The sequence below is a fragment of the Polyodon spathula genome, chromosome 4 (genome assembly GCF_017654505.1).
Source record: "Polyodon spathula isolate WHYD16114869_AA chromosome 4, ASM1765450v1, whole genome shotgun sequence".
NCBI lineage: Eukaryota > Metazoa > Chordata > Actinopteri > Acipenseriformes > Polyodontidae > Polyodon > Polyodon spathula.
This window is the reverse complement of record NC_054537.1, coordinates 61,400,829-61,422,436: the sequence shown is the minus strand read 5'-3', so window position 1 is coordinate 61,422,436 and position 21,608 is coordinate 61,400,829. Positions and strand designations below refer to the sequence as shown.

Genomic DNA, 21,608 nt, shown 5'->3' with positions numbered 1-21,608 from the left:
GATATAGATCTAGCACTGAATTTTGGAACTCAACCTTTATCAGTGTTATAAATATGATAGGATAAAGGTTCCTTATCGAGACAAACATATTGTTCTCTAACAAAATAACTTACTGAACCACTAACACCACTTACTTAACAGTTTTCATATCCAAATACTTACCATGATCATCTTTGAGAGCTGATAAGATCAGTTGCTAGTCACAGCCGATGCACAGGCGTATGCACATAACAGATGCTGATAACGGCTCAGTCCCGATATTGGCAAGTCCTTAACAGTTAATAAAGAATAAATTGGCGTGTAAACAAAATAAGGTTTTTCCAGATAACTTATTCTGTTAATTACGGGAATATCTCTATTCAGTCATGTAAGAAGATATGCTGATAAAAATGCACTTGGCATTGCAGACTGCCAAAATCTACCAGGGTTAACTTCAAAACAGATATCGTATGTAATTATAGCAGCGTGGATATTTTGGTATCTACTCTGCATTCACAAAACAATGCAGAGTTCTTAAATATATGGCTTAACCTTTCACTTTTAAAATCAAAGACCAACTATAAGTTCCCCTTGGTGCCTACTTTGTAGTCCATTAAGTATCAGATGATATTTACTGCTTTCAGCTCCTTGTGCTCTATAGCAGGGAGATCATCTTGTTCCTAGTTTGTTTTCTTTGTAACCTAAAGTGGCAAAAAGGGTCAGGATCTAGATTAATTTCAGCGAGATGGTTTAAAATGTAGATGGCCGACAGATGACCAGTTAATGAGGAAATTAGAGATTCAACTGCAAGTGTCAGTGCCGGTACTACAGGACAACATGAGCAAGTATTTGCTCAACTCACAAAGCAGGTCAATATGCTGTATCCTTAGTAGAGCTGCTAAGTAGTCGTACCAGTAGCTCTGCTAAGCCCTACTAAGGTTAATACAGTAGCTCAAACAGCATACAACCCTGGTAATACAAATATAACTGTTGATTTCTGTACAGAACTTTGGTAACTTACAGATGCAGTCATTCAATTCTATATGGTTTTAATGCTGAAATACTGGTTTTGATAAAGCTTGACAAAGCTTTAAAAAATTTTTTTCTTTTCGTATATGACTTGTTGTTACTAGTTTCTAAGGAATGAGCGGACAGCAGGTACTGTAACATGTAAACCATTTCTTTAGAAATACAAGTTCTCAATAGAATCTCAAAGAGCACTATTTCATTCTTTTGACATTCTCTAGTTTATTAAGGCTGAATGTTTATGAGGAATCACTATCTCATTTTACACTTAGTTAACACCTGCATTGCTAGGAATTGCAGCAGCCGTTGAACTGTAATAGTTTTCAATTAGAATACATACTGGTGTCTACTGATTTTTTTCTGGTTATTAAAGCCTAGCACATGTTTAGAGCAGATTGAATCAATACATCAAATTCCAATGAAGAGAGCAACATTCGTGTAACTGTAGTGGCTTAAACCCTCAGATGATATTGGAGTCTTTCGACATGGCGATAATCAATTTTTGCTGATGTTTGAGATGACCTTGCAGAAAGTTATCTGGAAAGAAACACAAAGGCACATTTTGGTTGATAGCATCAAATGTTAAACTCACTGCATTTGCTTACACAACATTATCATCTTGTGAACCAGCATGAACTAGTGCTAAAACACTACACAACTATGAGATATAACCTGTGGAAAACCAGTGCTGGTGATTATTAGAAATATACTCTTCGTTGTGTCTAGGGAGTTTCTTATTCTGAGAGATGTCATCTCATGGAGTTTCTCCAAGGGGACTGTAAAGTGAAGTCTACTTAAAGAAGAATATTCTCTTTCACTTAGTTCATTTCGAAATTGTGCTGAGAAGTGAGTTTAGGAAGCTCTGGTACGTGTAAATAGTGTGGGTTTTGTGTTATGTAAATAAAGATATATTGTTTTGAATTTAAATTTGGCAGGAATGGAATTAACCACATGTGTGGAATGTTGCCATTCTCTGCTTAGGTAATTGAGTGTTAATTGGGGAATGGCCACATGTATATAAAGGAAGAAAAACAAACTTTATTGGAGGAGTTTGTGAGATGGTCCAGTGAAGACATGGCTCAGCCTGGACAAGGAGAAACATTTATTGGAACGCAAATATTGTATTGTATTATTTAACCTTTTATATTGGCACTTTCCCTTTCTGCAGCTTCCTGACACTATCCTGTCACACCATCACTTAGAATTGTGACAGTGGGTAATGGCTATCACTTTAGTGAAGTGGCTGGGATAGTCTTACGCCAGTAAGAATAGTGTTGGTTTAAGCTGAAGGAACTGAGGCTTATGACCTTGTGTGAGATAGAGGTCACCTTTTGTTTCCTTTACAACCCCGTCAGTGAATGGCTTAGATTGTGTACAACCAAAACTACAGGCTCAATCGGTCTATGCCACAGGCTCATGCTAGAGTAGCAGTGCTGCGCAGCCCTGATCAGCGTTAGAAAGCTTTGAGAGAGCTCATGACCCCCCCCCCCCCCCCCCCCCCCCCAACATCTGCTTTCAGTTAGAAGAATGTGCTCTGTTACTGCCTTTTGATTTTAGATTGCTTTCTAAAATTTACAAATTGTGTAGTCAAAAACTGGAGAGATTTTTGTTAATTCCCTTTTTTCTTGCTTTGCATTAAAATATATTCCGATGACCTCAGTGCAGGGATATGTCTGAATTGCAAATCACAATACTTGTATATACATATTAATTTACAATGGATAATGGCAAGCTACTGATCTCTGGAATACAAGGGCCAGCCATGTAGGTGTCTGCCCTAGGTCACTGGGTATCTGGCCAGTAGGAGGTGTTGTAGCGCAGTTAGGTGACTCATGCCTTGTTTCCACTGCCTGCAGTTGCAGGCTTGGCTACCCACGGCTAGCTGCCAAAATCAAAAAGCATTTCAGTGTTTGTTTCCAAATCTGACCAACCTTGGGAAATCTCGCCATCAAAGGTTACTGAGGGATTGTGGGATCGTACAGTGTTTTGTTTTTAAACAAACCTGCAGTAACAAATACATTTAACTATAGGCTCATTTTAAATAAAAAGGAATCTGGTTAAGAAGGAGAGCATAGGCAGACAAACAGCAAGGTTTTGTCTTTGTGTTTATCATCAATAAAAAAAAGCAATGCTAATTCAGGCTTTCGTCTTGTGTGCCGAAGCAGAATGAACATTGTTTAATTTAACAAAATTTTCTGGTTTTAGTGAGTATGCATACTTTTCCTATATAAAATCAAATCAACCACAATGGTACCGATTTCCATGTCTGTTTCTTCTCTACACGCACCAAAAAAAAGAGAAAATAAGCCCTTAGATAAAATGTAATACTGTAGCTATTTATTTGATTTTGCAGTGACTCCAGTTTGTGTGTTATTTTTTTTATAAACTTTTCAAAACATAAAAAAATATATATTATAGTAATCCCTAAGCACAGTGTTTTAGGGGGAAAATGCTTTCAGGGCTTGAACTATTAAGCCACAGTACAACAGGACAACAAGGGTTACTGATGGTGAGTTTAAAATGAAAAATCCACCACAAAAGATGACTTCCTGTAAAAGTCCTCAGAAATCTGTCCTCAATGGATTGGACATAATTATTTGAGAGATGTTCAAAGACACAAATCAAGACATTGTTAGGTATTCTTGTTATGAGTTTCCTGATCAGGCCAGAGCCAATTATGTCAGTCCCTATAAATAGAGAAGCTAATGGAGAATGCATTGAGGGAATAAACATATAAATCTAATTTATAACAAAAGCCAGACTCACAGATATGGAGATAGGCTTGTCACATCCAACATCCAAAACTTAATCTACCAAAGACACATGACTAAGAAAAAAATTCTGAGTGGGATGGGAATCATGCTGCTAGCATGCAGGATGGCAGGAAATAAATGTCCAATCTAAATACTTTTTTTTTTTTTTTTTTTAGTTGGTAGTGTAATGCAGGCACTCTTTTTTTGTGATTTTTTTTTTATTTATAAAGACACCAACAACGGTAAATCTTACAGAAAGATAACAAAAAGACAAAACAAAACAAACAAACAAAAAAAAAACCACAAAATTAAATAGCAAGATTATATAGAGCATAATTATAAAAGAACACATCAGGAAAGATCCATATAGATTACACAGTTGAAAATTGGTGAGGGCATGAAATGATATCTATTTAAATTCTATTGCTCGCCTTCTAACAAATCCATATAAGGTCCCCAGATCTGCATAAATACATTATTTCTGTTGTTCATTCTGTAGACCACTTGTTCATATAATGCTGTTTGGATTTACAAGTCTACCCACTCCCTAAACGGAATGGGTGATGTTTACTTCCAGTGCCTAAGTACCACTCCACAACACACAGGTACTTGCTCAGTTGCAAAATGTGTTTTAGATAGCTGAGAAAGCGAGAAGGTATAGTGATACCAATCTACTTTTGGGAGTCCAAGGCCATCATCCATGTGGTACTGTGGCAATGTTGCCTGCCCCTGTGTGTATTTCAGTGTTATATGTTGCATCTTGAGAGTTGCACCAGTCCCCTGAAACAAGGGTAGACTACACGCCGCTCCCACCTCTGTTGCCAGGAGACTACACGCCGCTCCCACCTGTGTTGCCAGGAGACTACATGCCGCTCCCACCTCTGTCGCCAGGAGGCTAAACGCTGCCTCTGCCTCCACCACCTCCACTGCCAGGAGCAGAGCAGCTGGAGCTACCTCTGCCTCCGCCACCTCCGGTCCCTTTCCACCAGCAGAGGGTGAATGCCTGCTGGGTCCCTTTCCACCAGCAGAGGATGAATGTCTGCTGGTATCAATTCCCCCATCATCACAAGGAGAGGAGCTGGAGCTGCCTCTTCCTTTACCAGAAGGACCAGGACTAGATGCTGTACTTTATTAATTCACATGCAGTTGTACCGCGACTCCAATTGAATGATTGATTAGCAGTCGAGTCTCGGTACAGCTGCATAAAAGCAGCATGTTTTCACTTACTCGGGGTTGTGTGTTCGGTGGGTGGAGAATGGGATTGGAGACAGAGGTAATAATCAAAGTAATAGTTAAAATATCAGCTCACCATGTTTGTCTGTGTAGTATTTTTATTTTGGCGAAAGTGCCATGACCTGTGTTTTGTTTTACTTTCTGTCTGTTCATTATTAAATGCTGAGCGACACCAATCTCTCAGCTCCACCCAACTCCACCTCTGTGTTGTTTATTTCCTGGTTCCTGTTTCTGGTCTGACATCACCCACTGCAGCTGTCTTCGTGACAGGGATGCAAACAGTTTTGTTTTATAAAAGAAGGGTTTTTTTTTCCAGCCCATAGGAACTTACTAACAGCTGTGTTATATCTGTCTCAAAGATAAGGAGGGATGCTGAGCGGGAGAAAATATGTGATATAATTAATTTGGGGGACAGTAATCATCTTTATAATATTAATTTTACCCAGTAAGGAGAGGCCTAACTTTGTCCAATTTTGTAAAGTGCTTTCAATTTTTTTGGATAAGAGGGAGGAGGTTTGTTTGCATGATATTTTCTAACCCTGGAGTGACCTTTATACCCAAGTATGTCATGCCAGTTGGAAACCATTTAAACTGTCAATGTTCTCTTATACTCGGAGGGCATATTTTAGATATTGGCATAGCCTCAGATTTTGTCCAATTAATTTTGTATCCCGATATCTGTGAGAAGGAATCTATTAATGAGAGGATGTGAGGGACAGCTGTTTGAGGGTTAGTGGACATCAGTAATATGTCATCAGCATAGAGCAATAACTGTTCTTGTTGCCCTGCATGAATGCCCACAATGTCTGTATTATTTCTTATGGCTACTGCCAGGGGTTCTAATGCAAGGGCAAAAATGTATATCCCTATCTATTCCCCCTGTTAAATAAAAAGGGGGAAAACATTAGTCCATTTGTAATAACTGATACCACGGGGCCTGTATATGACAACCGTAACCAGTGTATGTATGATGAACCTAAACCAAACAGTTCTAGGGTACGAAAGAGATACCACCACTACACCCTATCGAAAGCCTTTTTGTCATTGAGACGGCAACTGGCAACCTTGGTGTTTGGATTTTTCACACGAACCACTTGTCACAGATTTTTTCACAACAGCATTTTGAAACTCATTTGCATGTGTATATGTATAAGTACATATAGAAAGTAAAGTATGTCTATAACGTATCTAATTTAATGAGATTCCGAGGCTTGACTCTTTGCTACCAGTTCATCAAGGAATGTTGTCATTTTACATTTTGAAAATTGCTGTTGGCAAAAGTTCCAATTTCTTTTGTTTACATTTTTTTTCACATTCTGTTTACATTTTTGTTTGACAAAACCTCCTGACAAATAATGCACTGGGGCTTGGGGCATTCTCGGATCCAGTAAATGTAAATACCAATACTGGACCCTGCAACCATTACCTTGTGGAGCAAATTAATCTATCCACCCCCAGCACTCCTAGTTCCAGCGCCCCAGACTCAGGATTCGGTCAGTGACCAACAAAAATAACCATTTCGCGATTTGAGTATTGACAAATTATCAAAGAATGAAGTGAAAGGTTATTTCGGTCTTTGAGCAAATTATTTTGGTCAAATGTGAAAAGGAAAATATCAAACAAGCAAAGAACGAAACACAAAAGAAGAGACCGCTTTTTCTGTCTTTGAGTAAAGCGATGTAAAATTAAAGCAATATAAAGAGATACAAAAATCTCCTGGTCAAGAGTCCTGGGACCTTGACAGGTATGTATGTGGCACTACAGTATTTTATGGATGAGAATTTATTTCATTTTCCAGGAAAAGCCATGTGTAACAGCTTGTGTACTTCAGAGGTACACTGAACCATTAGTTCATAAATACATCACAGCCCTTATGTTATTGTGACAGTAAACGGGATAGAGATAAGAAGTACACAGGAAAAGGAGAGACAGACTCGCTGTGATTCATTCCTGTTCCTGAAAGTGTCTTATCTAATGTGCTACTCTAGCCCATGTGAGTTGTGAAGATGAAAGTCTAGTGACTGACCCCCTTGGTCTAAGATGAGGTGACGGCTGATTCGCTGTACATTGATCAATCGTTTAGGACACAACCCCTGGCATTTATTATTCAATAATACAGAAACATTATTTTCTAAATAGTTTTTTGGGTTGGATCAGATATCACTCTGCAATAAGGCAAAGAGTACAAATAAGCTATTATAATCACTTGTACAGATTCAGTTGTTGATTTTTTAGAAATCAGGAATGCATGTAGGTGCTGTGCCAAAGGCTTGAATTAAAACCGTATTCAACGTGCCATGGTTTTGCTCATTATGGGTAAACACCATAGACTAAGTAGTAGTTGTGAAGAGCTTTGTGTGCCAAAGAAATAAGCTAAGGCTTTTCTTTTACTTAAATAGAAGAAGACTGTAAGAAAATTGCACAATATAAGTAGTCCAATGTATCCCTCAGAATGTCTGATAATCCCAGAATGATCTGTTTTGTGTCAACAGCAGACATATAAGTAAACATACCGGTTTCCTTTGCTGCACAGAGAATAGGGGATTGTAAAGCGCTAGTACAGTTATGCTGTTGAACCTTGGAGGAAATTCCTTAACGCAGAGTTTGATAACGATTCTCCAAGGGCTTTTCTATCAGAAACACCTATGTGCCTGTTGGCTCGCTGTCATTGTTTAACGAGACAGGATCGCTCTTGATGGAGAAGTGCAATGCAGTAAGACAAAGTGCTGAACCAAGCATACAAATAATAGGATTATACATATCGAGAACTTCAGGTTACTGATATTAAAGCAGAACTTTACTTAGTCACCCAGTGACCTCAGCTGCAAGCTGATTTTTATCATTTATCAGCATTAAGAAATAAAGGCTTGAACATTTTTTGAGTACAGATAATTCAAATGTAGCTTAAAATCTGTATTAAAAACATAGTTACAATATTTAATGCTATTAACTAATTAATAGCTATTAATAGTGCACCTCCTTATCAATAGTATTGTCACTATAAGTGTTTTGGTTTTATTTTAGATTGAAAGCTACCTTTTTCTGTAATGTGCATCTTTACACCACACATCGTGTGGGTAACATTTCTGACACTGTACAGCTATGGTCAAAAGTTTTACTTCACCCTGTAAAATGAACAAATTTAGATTCATAAAGTTGAATGAAACCTGATTAATAATGTTATGTAAACATAACTGCATACTGCTTTGTAGCTTTCCAAAAAATGACAAAAGTTGAAAAATTAGACATTTTGAAATCTAACATGGAATACTATACTGCTATTGTGGCTTCCAGTAGACTTTTGCAATATTTTGTAGTTTCTTTGATTACATGATGTTAAATAACACATCTAAAATCTGTTCATATAGTTTTTAATATTTTTTATTTTGTCTCAATCCTAAAGTTTTGGCCATGAGTGTAGAACACACCAGGAGTTGCTTGGCAATATTGGAATTAAATGATTGGTCCTTCAACAGCACAAGGGACATGCCATTTAAAATAGATTTGATTAGGTTAACACAGTGAAGATATTCTTTTCTGTTTACATCATACTAGATCTTGTTCAGGTGGAAATAACAATAATTTACCATAGTTTACCGTGATTTGTCTTGTTTTTAATATGATGTACTATACCTTTCTGTGCTTTGCAATGTTTACCTATGCTTTACCATGCTTTCATTGTGCTTTACTATGAGAATATCTTATAATACGCAGTGGTCTCCCTCAGTTTATAAAGCAACTTCAGTTAATCATTTTGAGCTTCCCATAACATTTCACATTAGATGTTAGAAAAGTCAAGGCCCAGTTGTTTACATAGCCCAGCTGGTGAGCCAGGCACTGTTTGGACAAGTCTCCACATGGGCATAAATCTGGGGATTTCTTATTCCTCTCCTTTCGAGTTTGAATGGTTGCGCCGAAAGACGAAGAAAAGCCCCACTTCCTTGGGAGATATTGTCTTTGTCAGCTTCTCTCGATAAGAAGATACAATTTCTGTGCTACATTTCTTTTTTCTTTTTTTTGACAGGAAGAAAAGGGAATTTCCTGTGAACTCTTGGAGTTGGACTTCCTGAAGTGTAGCGTGGGATTTCCTTTCATGAGAGCACAGTCCAAGGTAGGACACACAAACACACACATTTCTACACACGCACACACACACAGACGCACACACACACACACACACACACACATCTCCAAATGGTCAAAGAGAAGAAAGTCTTGTTTGTGTCTCAGGGGTCTTTCTTTTAATCTACCAGTGCTTAGGCGTGCTGATGGCTGTTATACAGTTGTAGTTAAAAGTTTACATACCCCAATGAAAATTTATAATTTATAGAAATTTCTTGAAAACAAATAATTATAGGAAAAATCTTCTGTAGCAAAGTTTTGCTTTTGTGGATGAGGAAACTCCAAAAATGCTAATTCAAAAGTATTCATACTCTGACAAGAAAAATGAAATTAATATCTAGTTGAGGCACCTTTAGCAATAATAACCTCTTTTAAATGATTAGGATATTTGTCAATGAGCTTAGTATTCTTCAGTGATTTTTTACCATTCTTCAACACAAAATTGTTCCAGTTCATTCAAATTCCGAGGACTTCTCCTGTGCACAGCCTTCTTCAACTCATACCAAAGATTCTCAATCGGATTTAGATTGGGACTTTGACTAGGCCAGAACCTTGATTTTATTCTTCTTTAACCATTCTGACGTAGATTTTGATTCTTTGGGCATTTGTTATGTTGGAATGTCCAGTTGCGCTTTAAACCAAGTTTTGTATCAGAGGGTTTCAAATGATTGGCCAATATATTTTGTTACGCCATGGAATCCATTTTACCATGTATTTGAACTAAATTGTCTGTGCCATTAGAGGAAAAACAGCCCCATAGGAGGATATCACCACCTGCATGCTTGACAGTAGGTTATTTTCTTTGTACGCCTCACCAGACATTTTCCAAATGTAACGACTATCAGCGTGACCAAATAGCTTGATTTTTGTTTCATTACTCCACAAAACCTTTGACCAGAACTCGTATCCATCATTCAAATGCTGTTTCGCAGACTTTAAGTGATTGTCTTTGCAGTACTCGACTTACGGTTGAAATGGATACCCCTGTCCCACGCAGCCTATTCACTTTGAATATCTTTGGCAGTCAATCTCGGTTTGTTATTAATCTTTCTCATAATTCTTCTATTTGTTCTTGGTGGAAGAACCTTCATTCTTCCAGATCGAGGGATCGTTGTGACAGTACCATAAGTCTTGTACTTCTTGATAATAGAAACAGTAGTTGAAATGGAGATACTCAAATGCTTGGAAATCTTCTTGTATCCTTCTACAGCTTTATGACAAAAAAATGTATTTAATTTAGTAAATGCCTAAGGTCTTCTTCCCATACTTTACTTTTTCCCATATTGACTTATTGGTAATGACAGCAGTCATCTAGATCAGCGTGGGACGATACTGCTAGTTCCAACGCTCAAATCGAATCCAGAGCGTTTTTTTCTGGCTGCCGCGTGGTACCGTCGATGTATTAACCAATCACAACCAAGTGCTGACAACACGTGCTTGTCAGGAAAAATCATGAATGAAACTGTTGTCTATGGAGGTGTCCAAGCACCCTGAAGTGTTTGATACCTCTCATATTTCATACAAGGACAGGCAAGTTAGTATTGTACACATCGCCCCTGATAAGCATCCTTCCTTTTTATTATTTCTGTAGCTCACTTCTATTTTTACTAAATGACTGGCTGTAAAAGGATATATTTTCTAACACTTTAGTAGTAAGCTAGTTGCTGTTAGCAACGTATTGTATGTTTCTTTGCTAAGCTCAGATCGCTCATTTCATACACCTGCATATAGATGACAGAAAAACAATGTTGAAAAACAAACCAGTGTTCTTATTTAGTAGATTATATGGCGGGGGGGACATCACGCCCTATAGAATTACTAATGTTATGTTGATATATTGAAATTACATAAATAAATTAGTAAATACTGTACTACTATTGTACTTTCCGGTAGACTTTTGAGGTGCCATTTTGTAGTTTCTTAGATTGCATCATGTTAAATAAAATATCAAAATTATGTTCATATAGGGTTTTTTTTTTATTATGTCTGTATCCTAATATTCTACTAGGTGATGCAAAACTTTTGGCCATATATGTAAATTTATATTAGAGTACATAGCCTACGGTGTGGCTCTGACAACTACCTTACCGCGTGTGCACACCACTCCTTTGTGTCCGGGTGCAGACTAGTGGTACTGCTGCGTGAAAATGTGCAGCGGTGCAGTGCTTCCCCTGTCTGTCCCGGACTTAACCCTTTTATACTCTCTACGAATGTTCGCCTGCAATTCAGCATTTTCTAGGCTTTTCTGGAATTACGCTCTGCATTATCATATTGAAATTTCTAACACCTTGTAGACATTACTATCACAGCATCAAAGGGTATGAATATTTTTGAATTAGCATTACAAAATAATATTGCTGAAATAAATAATTGTAGACATTTATTTCTTGTAATTTTTTTTTCCTCATCCACAAAAGCAAAACTTTTGCAACAAAAGATTTTTCCTAGAATTCTAGAAATAATAAATTTCCATTGGGGTATATAAACTTTAGACAACAACTGTATTTATGAAGTGGTGAAAGTGATTCCTACACAGTCAGCATCACAGCTGTAACACATGGTTCACATTTTTGTCGTACGTTCTTTATTAATGTGATCCAGCTGTATGCTTGTCCCTTGAGACACTGGCGGTGGGTAGGGAGAGGGCAGAGGGGATTGTAACTTATTTACCAAAGATTATCTTGACCCCAGGGCTAATTTTCATTATACTTTTTTTCAAGAAGCCATTCTTTGTTTCCAGGCTTCTCAGATTGTGTGTTTGTTTGCATTTCCCTATGGCTGCCAGCATAGACACAGTATCCCCATTATTCCCAAGCACAAGATCATTTGAGAAATTCAAACACAGGCTGCCTCATCTGATAACTTGTGTCATTCTTGTACCCAGTTCAACAGAATCTCATGAACAAGTTTAGAGTGGCGCGTGCGTTGCTAAAAAAACACACACATTCATAGTAAGAAGTTAAGTTCTTCTGAAATGGTGACATAAATTCCATAATTGTTTATTTCAATTTTCGTACCTTGGGCTGACACAGTCAGCGCCGCTTAATCGAGGCTCCTCTGGAGAAGTAAAAATACCGCAAGAGACTCCAGCTCTTCCAGAATTCAATATGGTTTATGCAAGTCACAGTGTAATCACGTACTCACTGCCCTGTGCTACGCGAACCTGGCATGCTCTGAAAAGCAATATCCGTTCATCATTTGAAAATCCCAATTAAACGAAGTGATGTCCCAATTAAATGGCATAAAGAGCATTGGGAAGAACCGTCTCCCAGAGTTGTATCCCATTTAAGCAGAAATCACGATTATCAGTATCCCAATTAGGCGGCGCTGACTGTACTAAAATAAGTTACCATGGAAAAGTTATAACACAACATAAATGGAGGAGATTTTCTTCAACACCAAGGTATACAGGTGTTTGGCCTGTCTTTCATGATGTATGCCTGCTACAGTAGCAGTACTGACAATGTTACTGAAAGTTAGTCACTAAAATGCCATATCGAATTCAGTTTCCCATCTAAATCTTTGTTTTATTGTTTCAGTACCACCTAGGAGTTATTTTTGACACCAGTCATCTATCCGGAGATGAGGAGAACCTGCAATTCCTTGTCAGCACACAAAGGTAAAGAGCACTTCAGGTTACTGATATTAAAAGCATGTGGTTTTCAAGCAGAAGATTACTCACATTTACACAATGACCTTGGCTGCAAACCTATTTGAATCTACAACTGTTTAAACTCTTTTAAGAATGTGATCTGGTCACATGTTCATTTTCGGAAATCGTCGCACTAAGCACAATTCCCAAGTAGATTGCTGAAGCTCCAGAAAACATGAGTTATATAATAGAACTGGCTGCTGTCCTGTGGACATAGGCCGCGATTACTTTTTACAACAAAATTTAAATTACCAAGTCAAAAGCATGTTTAATGAAACCGCTTCAGGCTCGTGCAATGTTGTTTTAATGTATTTATCGTATTATGACTTATTTTGTGGTTGTGCTGAAAAAGGCGAAACACATTTCAAGGATTGAGCTAAATTGCGGGGTCTGAAATTACCAAATAAATGTGTCAATAGTATTAATTTATACACATTGTTATTGATTTGCATAAAGATAGTTTTTTCTTTTGTTTAATTTTTTTAGTCTTGTGGTAACATTAGATGGGTCTATGTGTTAATAATAATAATAAATAATAATAATAATAATAATAATAATAATAATAATAATAATAATAGCTTAAAAATAATCTTAATAAATCTGTATAGTTTAAATGGTGTTTACCAGTTAACTAGGCCCTACCGCTACATCTGATCATCTTTTCCTCTTAACATTTAAGAAGTTCTTCCTGTAAGAAGAACATTTAGAAAACTGTAAGAAAATTTAGAAAATTGCTCTTAAGAAGGATCTTAGGAAGATCTTAAATATCTTCTTAATTTTTTTTCTTAAGAATTCAATTTCAGTTTCAATGTATTTCAATTTTCAGTGTATTTTTATTTCCATAGCACTTTTTATACCACAGCATCTGAAAGTGCTTTACTTGTTGGCTAAAACAGAAAAACATATGCAATATCAAGAAGAAGAAGAAGAATTAAATAATAACAATAAAAAACAATTGAAGAAGACAGGAAATTAATAAGAATGATCAATCACAAAATTATAAAAATAAGCAAATAAAATACCAGTAGATAAAAACTATTATATTTGTAAGTCGGGTTAAAAATGCTAACCTACAAAAGTCAAGTTCAGTGAGTAATGATTTTCTGTATGCGTTTTATAGATTTATTTCAGTAGACAGAAACAGATGTTGTTTTGATTTAACTATGTAATATTTGTGTGCTTATTTATTTATTTATGTATTTATTTATTTACTGCTTCTAGTGCCAACCCAGAACACGAGAGCACATTATCAGACAACACCCTTCACCTGTCTATCCCTCTGATCCATGAAGTGGACACAACAATCACAGGGTATGTAGAGCACAGGTCATTCATTTCTTTAGACACATGTTGACTCTGAAAGAAGCAGCTATTCATATTGTGGTCCCAATTTCAATTTACAAATGTTGTTTTGCCTTTTCCCGTTTATACTCTTGTCCAATTTAGAATTTATTTTTAGTTTATTTAATTTTCTTTCTTACTTCTGATGCCAGAAAACCTGCCATCAGTAAGTCGTTTGAGTGTTTAATGTATATTTTTTTTTTAATTTGTGGAATTGAAATCCAGAAAAAATGGTTCAGGCTGTTTTACTGAGTTAGAAAATGCACTCCCTGGTCTGTTTCTGACCCAAAGATTGAAATCTTACATTTCTTCCAGTGCAAACTCATACTTCATTATGTGCAAATGTTCCTCTTTAACTTTGATGAAAAGCATGTAGGATCCCCATAGGACTTTGGTTATAAACTGCATCTAATCTCTTGTGACGCAGATCAAAGTTTTGTCCATTTACAATGTTCTTTAGATATGTATCTGATTTTGTGTTTAATGTTTCTACTCTTAAATATTGTAGAGTGAAAAATTGTTTGGGGACACATAGGGTTGTATTCATAAACCGAGTTCAGTCACATGTTTTGCAGCTATTTTTATAATCTGCTGTATCAAAGAGAAGGAAACATGCAAAAAAATCTGAACATCTGAAGTCTTTGTACCAAGACTTGATTGCTAATCAATCATTCAATTGGAGTCTCGGTACAACTGCACGTGAATTAATAAAGTGCAATTCCCAGTGCTTGCATATTATTACATTTTACTTGCTGTGCTGTGCAATCCTCATGCCTAAATACAAATATACATTTTAAACACTTGTGTTACACAGACCCGTTTATATCCCGTGTACCAATGACTATACACCAACATTTAACACACCACACGCAACATATAACAGATAATATACACAGGGGAGGGCACTTTGTCACATACCTGTATAGGTGTTTTGTATGATTCTCAAGGCTTTTATTGTTATTTGCCATATTAACACTGCCTCTGAAAATAACCCTGAAGGCTGATGAACTGTGCACTGAAGCCCATAGGTGAAGCAGTGTGTGCTTTCTCGCCTTACTTCCCCAGTCCCAAGGAATCTTGTCGGAACCCGTTGGCATAGCAACTAATGATTTATTGAGAGTTTCATGCAGAACACACATACTAGGCTATTAAACAGGTGAAAAATAAAATAGTACAAAAATGTAGATAAAGTGTACTAGAGGCCAGTTTTTGCAGTTAGGGATGAGCACTGGTATTCTGAATAGAGCTACGGGTGTCTGGAGTGTGTTTGAGGTCTGCCCTTAATGGTATATAGCATCCAAGCTCTGTATCAATGCGGGCAGAGTTCCTAGAGGGGGGACGGTCATCAATTCATTACCATTATCCTTGAAAGTGCAAAAGCAAGAGATAAGTTTCAGTTTGCAAAGTAGCTTATCAATTTAGAAATGTTCAAAACTGTACAGAGTTGCCATATTCCTGTTAATGTCCTTTTATCTGGGTGGTAGGGTAATCTGTTTTAGCCACTGCAAACAGACCTTGACCTTTAATTATTCTAAGATGATATTTTTTGAAAAAAAAAACAAGCTTTGAGGTACTTTGTTGCACATTCCATTGCTCTATACAAGCGGTGCAAGTCCTATTTTAAATTTTGAGATTAAACTGGTGCAACAGTGTGCTACTTAGTTTGTCCTGTTTTAGTAAGGCAATGCTATTTTCCTGAAAGGAAGTGAAATCAAGGAAGTGAAATCTAACCCATAACCAGTAACCCTCAGAAGCTGCAGAAATAAGAGTCTCCTATTACATTGATCAATCCAGTAGGTTCTGTAGATGAGGGTATTCATATATGGATAAGGCAATTTATCTAACTGGCAGGTCATCTTGGCTGTCTGATATTGTTCAGCATTTAAGAAAATAAGAACATAAGAAAGTTTACAAATGAGAGGAGGCCATTCGGCCCATCTTGCACGTTTGGTTGTTAGTTGCTTATTGATCCCAGAATCTCATCAAGCAGCTTCTTGGATCCCAAGGTGTCAGCTTCAACAACATTACGGGGGAGTTGATTCCAGACCCTCACAATTCTTTATGTAAAAAAGTGCCTCCTATTTTCTGTTCTGAATTCCCCTTTGTCTAATCTCCATTTGTGACCCCTGGTCCTTGTTTCTTTTTTCAGGTCGAAAAAGTCCCTTGGGTCGACATTGTCAATAACTTTTAGAATTTTGAATGCTTGAATTAGGTCGCCGTGTAGTCTTCTTTGTTCAAGACTGAACAGATTCAATTCTTTTAGCCTGTCTGCATATAAATTCCTTTTAAACCTGGAATAATTCTGGTCGCTCTTCTGCACACTTTCTAGAGCAGCAATATCTTTTTTATAGCGAGGTGACCAGAACTGAACACAATATTCAAGATGAGGTCTTACTGATGCATTGTACAGTTTTAACATTACTTCCCTTGATTTAAATTCAACACTTTTCACAATGTATCCGAGCATCTTGTTGGCCTTTTTTATAGCTTCCCCACATTGTCTAGATGAAGACATTTCTGAGTCTACAAAAACTCCTAGGTCTTTTTGATAGATTCCTTCTCCAATTTCAGTGTCTCCCATATGATATTTATAATGCACATTTTTATTTCCTGCGTGCAGTACCTTACACTTTTCTTTATTAAATGTCATTTTCCATGTGTCTGCCCAGTTCTGAATCTTGTCTAGATCATTTTGAATGACCTTTGCTGCTGCAACAGTGTTTGCCACTCCTCTTATTTTTGTGTCAACTGCAAATTTAACAAGTTTGCTTACTATACCAGAATGTAAGTCATTAATGTAGATTAGGAACAGCAGAGGACCTAATACTGGTCCCTGTGGTACTCCACTGGTTAACACACTCCATTCTGAGGTTTCTCCTCTAATAAGTACTTTTTGTTTTCTACATGTTAACCACTCCCTAATCCATGTACATGTGTTTCCTTGAATCCCAACTGCGTTCAGTTTGAGAATTAATCTTTTATGCAGGACTTTGTCAAAAGCTTTCTGGAAATCTAAATAAACCATGTCATATGCTTTGCAATTATCCATTATCGATGTCACATCCTCAAAAAAATCAAGCCGGTTAGTTAGACACCATCTCCCTTTCCTAAAACCATGTTGACTGTCTCCCAGGAAACTGTTACCATATAGGTAATTTTCCATTTTGGATCTTATTATAGTTTCCAAAAGTTTGCATATAATAGAAGTCAGGCTTACTGGTCCGTAGTTACCTGGTTCAGTTTTGTTTCTCTTTTTGTGGATCAGTATTACGTTTGCAATTTTCCAGACTGTTGGTACAACCCGTGTCAAGAGATTGTTGCATGATCTTGGTTAGCGGTTTGTAAATAACTTCTTTCATTTCTTTGAGTACTATTGGGAGGATCTCATTCAGCCCAGGGGATTTGTTTATTTTAGAGCTCCTAGACTTTAACTCTTCTGCCTCGGTTATGCTAACGTTATTTAAAACAGGTTGACATGTGGGGCATGTTGTCCGTATCCTCCTTTGTACAAACTTGTGAAAAGTAATCATTTCATATATTTGCTATTTTTTTTCTTCATCTATGATTTTGCCATTTGTATCTCTTAGACATTTAACCTCCTCTTTGAATGTTCTCTTGTTGTAATATTGGAAAAACATTTTGGAATTGGTTTTAGCCCCCTTAGCAATGTTCATTTCTATTTCTGTCTTGGCCTTTCTAACTTCATTTTTGACTTGCGTTTGCAGTTCTGTGAACTCTTTCTGTTTACTTTCTTTTTGGTCCCTTTTTAACCCTCTGTAAAGTGCCTTTTTTCGCTGAATATTTTTTTAAATTGATCTATTAAACCATTTTGGCAATTTAGTTTTACATTTAGATTAGTCTACTTTAGGACTGTAATTGTTTTGTGCCTCTAGTACTACATTTTTGAAGAACAGCCATCCTTTTTCTGTGGATGTTTTCTCTATTTTACTCCAGTCTACTTCTGTTAGTCTCTGTTTCATACTTTCATAGCTTGCTTTTCTAAAATTGTAAACCTTAGCTTTAGTCATTACTTTGGGGTTTTTAAAAAGCACTTCAAATGTGGCCATGTTGTGGTCTGAGTTTGCTAGTGGTTCTCTAACCTCTGTTTTAGTTATTCTGTCTTCGTTATTTGAAAAGACTAAATCAAGGCATGCCTCCCCTCTAGTCGGTGCCTTGACAAATTGTGTTAGGAAGCAGTCATTTGTCATTTCCTCCATTTCAATTTCATCCATCTTGCTCCCCACCGGGTTTTCCTATTTTATATGGGGGAAGTTGAAATCCCCCATTAGTATAGCTTCTCCTTTACTACACGCATTTCTATTGTCATTGTATAACAGATTATTTTGCTCACCATCTGAATCTGGCGGTCTATAGCATGCTGCTATTATTATGCCCTTTGAATTTTTGTCCATTATTCTGACCCATATTGATTCGGCTTTGTTTTCTTTGTCCAGGTTTAACACCTGGTCTTCAAGACTGTTTCTTATGTATAGCACTACCCCTCCTCCTCTTCTGTCCTGCCTGTCTTTCCTATACAGTGTATACCCACAAATATTATATTCGTCCCCATCACTATCAGACAACCAAGTTTCTGTAACACCTATCACATCATAGTTACTTGTTAGTGCAGTAGCTTCAAGTTGTAAAATTTTGTTTCTGATACTTCTAGCGTTTAGATAAATACATTTAATGGTTGTCTTACCCGAGGTGTTGTCCTTGTTTTGATGTGGTTTTCCTTCTGTTTTTTTGTTGATTTCTCCCCCCTTCCTTTCTAGTTTAAAAAATCACTTGGATTCTGCCACACTCCTGGCTGTCGTTTGTTGATCATGTCCAGGCAACATCCACAAGACAGTCCTTTTATCACTAGGATATGTGTGGGTTCAGAAACTGTTTTTACTACAAACAGGAGCCAAAGCTCTTCCTTTTTGTTTTAAACACTGCTAATAAGAAACAACAGTGTACCGTTAAAGGAGCCTTTGAATTGTGTTATACTTTGTAGAACTTTAACAATCAGGTCAATTCTTTTTTCTCCCTTAGCTATAAAACACACTATGGTGGTACATGTGGTAATATTCCCTGTCTTTCTCAGGGTGGTTTCACCTGCCTCCTTTATGTATGGAGACTCAATGAATGCCGCCAGATTCGTTCAGATGGAGGACATGGAGTGTTTCTTCCAGCCTCTCAACTACACCTTCCAGGTAAAAGTGCTTTTGGTATTCTCAAGTCCACATTTAGATATGATTAGCACTTTATTGTTGCATTCATTGATTCTACTCTGATTTATTCCTCTTAATTTAGCCATATATCGCATTATATATATATATATATATATATATATATATATATATATATATATATATATATATATATATATATATATATATCACCAATCCAGCCTAAACCATGTAAATATGTCTTCAACCATGTAGTTATGCTGCTAAACATGTAATTATAGCCATAGAGTAGTACGACAGCACCGGATGAAATATATTACATACACATCCTATTTTAATGCAATATAGCACCACTTTGCAATATGTGATCCAATTCAGTACTGGTAGTGGTAACACACTGGTTATTTTCAGAGTCTCTTGTAAGGGGTTCAGTACTATGCAAGACATTGAGAAAGACTTCTAGTTGAAACTTTTCATAAAAGTTTATTTTATGAGTGTTTTATACCATAGTTATGCATTTATCAGGGTGCTCTTGCTTTATGAATATGACCCATGATTCAGACAGGGATGGGCCCTCTTTATATCTTTCGATTAGTGTCAGCAATTTCAAGATTATATTTATGTTGTGCACTGAGGTTTTGATGGATGCGTGCATGCATTCACACAGGGGGTGTGAGTGAGTACATTTATAACAACTGAACCATTCAAACATACGGTTCACTGAATGCTCTTCAGACCCTCTTGAAATACATTCAATGACTCTATTCAGGATGTTACTGTTAAATGCTCAGCAAACGGTTTGAGACATCTCTGTAAACAGATAATAATGTATCGAGTGTTTGGACAGGGTTGTAGAATGTACGACTCCACAAACATATTACAAAGGAGTAGAACAAAACAGCATTAGGTTTGTGTAAAACAGAATCTCTTGATTGTCTCTGGCAGCGTACACTTTGTCCCCTCCTGTACTCCAATGTCTTGCTGTGTTGCAGAACTCTGTATTCTTTGTGGATTCCTTGAAGGATATACAGCCTTCTGGGGAGAGAGCTCTCAGCACTTCAAATTTTACTTGAACCTCTTCCTATGCTTATGTTGCGCTCGGGCACTAAATAAACTTTATACAGTGTTGGCTATCTCTTCACCACAGGGAGGGGGAGCAAGCACTGATTAATTCTATTCTAAAGGGATAAGTGTAAATGTGGGTTTTTGTAATGTACTTTGAAGGAAACGTATACTGTGTAGTGACATTGATTTAACCCAAACTTAATACAAACCTGTATAATTAAGCAATTGAACCCTGATAAGAGGGCATTACTGTCTGGTACTGTAGTTGACTGCAGCAGGAAGGTAAGAACCCAAGGCGTAAGTACAGTACAGACAAGGTCAACTATCAAGGTAATGCCTAAAATCAGGCACTGCTTTTTGGATTCAGTTTGAACATTAAAACGATAATACATCACCCTTCTCTTGCAAAATAAACACATTTTCAGCCTCAGACTGGATGGTGCCAACAAAAATGACTTCTGATGTATTATCACCAAAGGGTAAAATAAATAAATAAATAAAGCTAGTTGTAAGGTAGATTTAACTTTAGAAATTGTTGCTAAGGGATTCAAAACAACCAGAAATCAGTGCACAAAAATTAGATTTTTTTTTTTTTAATAAATGTCATATTATATACAATTAATACCAAATTTAGAGCTGGAGGACATTACTGCAATTACTATACAGAATTACAAACATTTTCATAAAGCTTTTCCAGATGCGTGGCCACTTGGGGGGAAGGAGGGGGGGGATATTGGTATTAAAAAACAACATATCCTTTGGTGGTTATCAGTGAAAATAATTTTATTACACACCAATGCTTAACAGCTTTCTCACAAGTCTTCTACCTATTCATTCTCCTTACTTTTTCCCCACTTAAACTCAGATGCAGTTCATTTATCCAGTCACAACACTATACCTGAGCAATTCTATGTGCAGCACAGACAGTCAGTGTGAAAGGGTTGCTCACCTAGTAAAGACAAAACATTGGCTCTGGTGCTCATGCAATTTAGGGTGACAAAATCATCATAGACTGCTTCTCCTCACCCTGCTACAGTAGACTGTACTGGCCAGGTGGCCGATGAGCTCAAGTGGACACCTGCAGGGCTAGCCTTTGTCTTCCAGGGAAAAGTAGCCAGCTGACATCTACTATAGAGGTCCTGGATGTAACTATGCAATTGGCTTGGCTAAACTTTATGCAGTGGAGGACAGTCGCTGACCCTGAGTTATCCTGAACCATTGCTGCAGTGAGGGAACATATTTAGTAGGGCTAGGAGTTTGTCA

The 21,608-nt window shown here is 37.0% G+C and overlaps 1 protein-coding gene across 1 annotated transcript in view; it reads left to right on the top strand.

Annotated features, from left to right (window-relative positions):
* The window catches only part of LOC121314705 (integrin alpha-9-like), a 133,778-nt gene that overhangs the window by 94,678 nt on the left and 17,492 nt on the right, over positions 1-21,608 (top strand). Inside the window, exons 19-22 of the mRNA XM_041248247.1 lie at positions 9,016-9,102; positions 12,653-12,732; positions 13,987-14,076; positions 19,196-19,304. Coding sequence (XP_041104181.1) covers positions 9,016-9,102; positions 12,653-12,732; positions 13,987-14,076; positions 19,196-19,304 — 366 coding nt within the window. The remainder of the gene's footprint in view (positions 1-9,015; positions 9,103-12,652; positions 12,733-13,986; positions 14,077-19,195; positions 19,305-21,608) is intronic.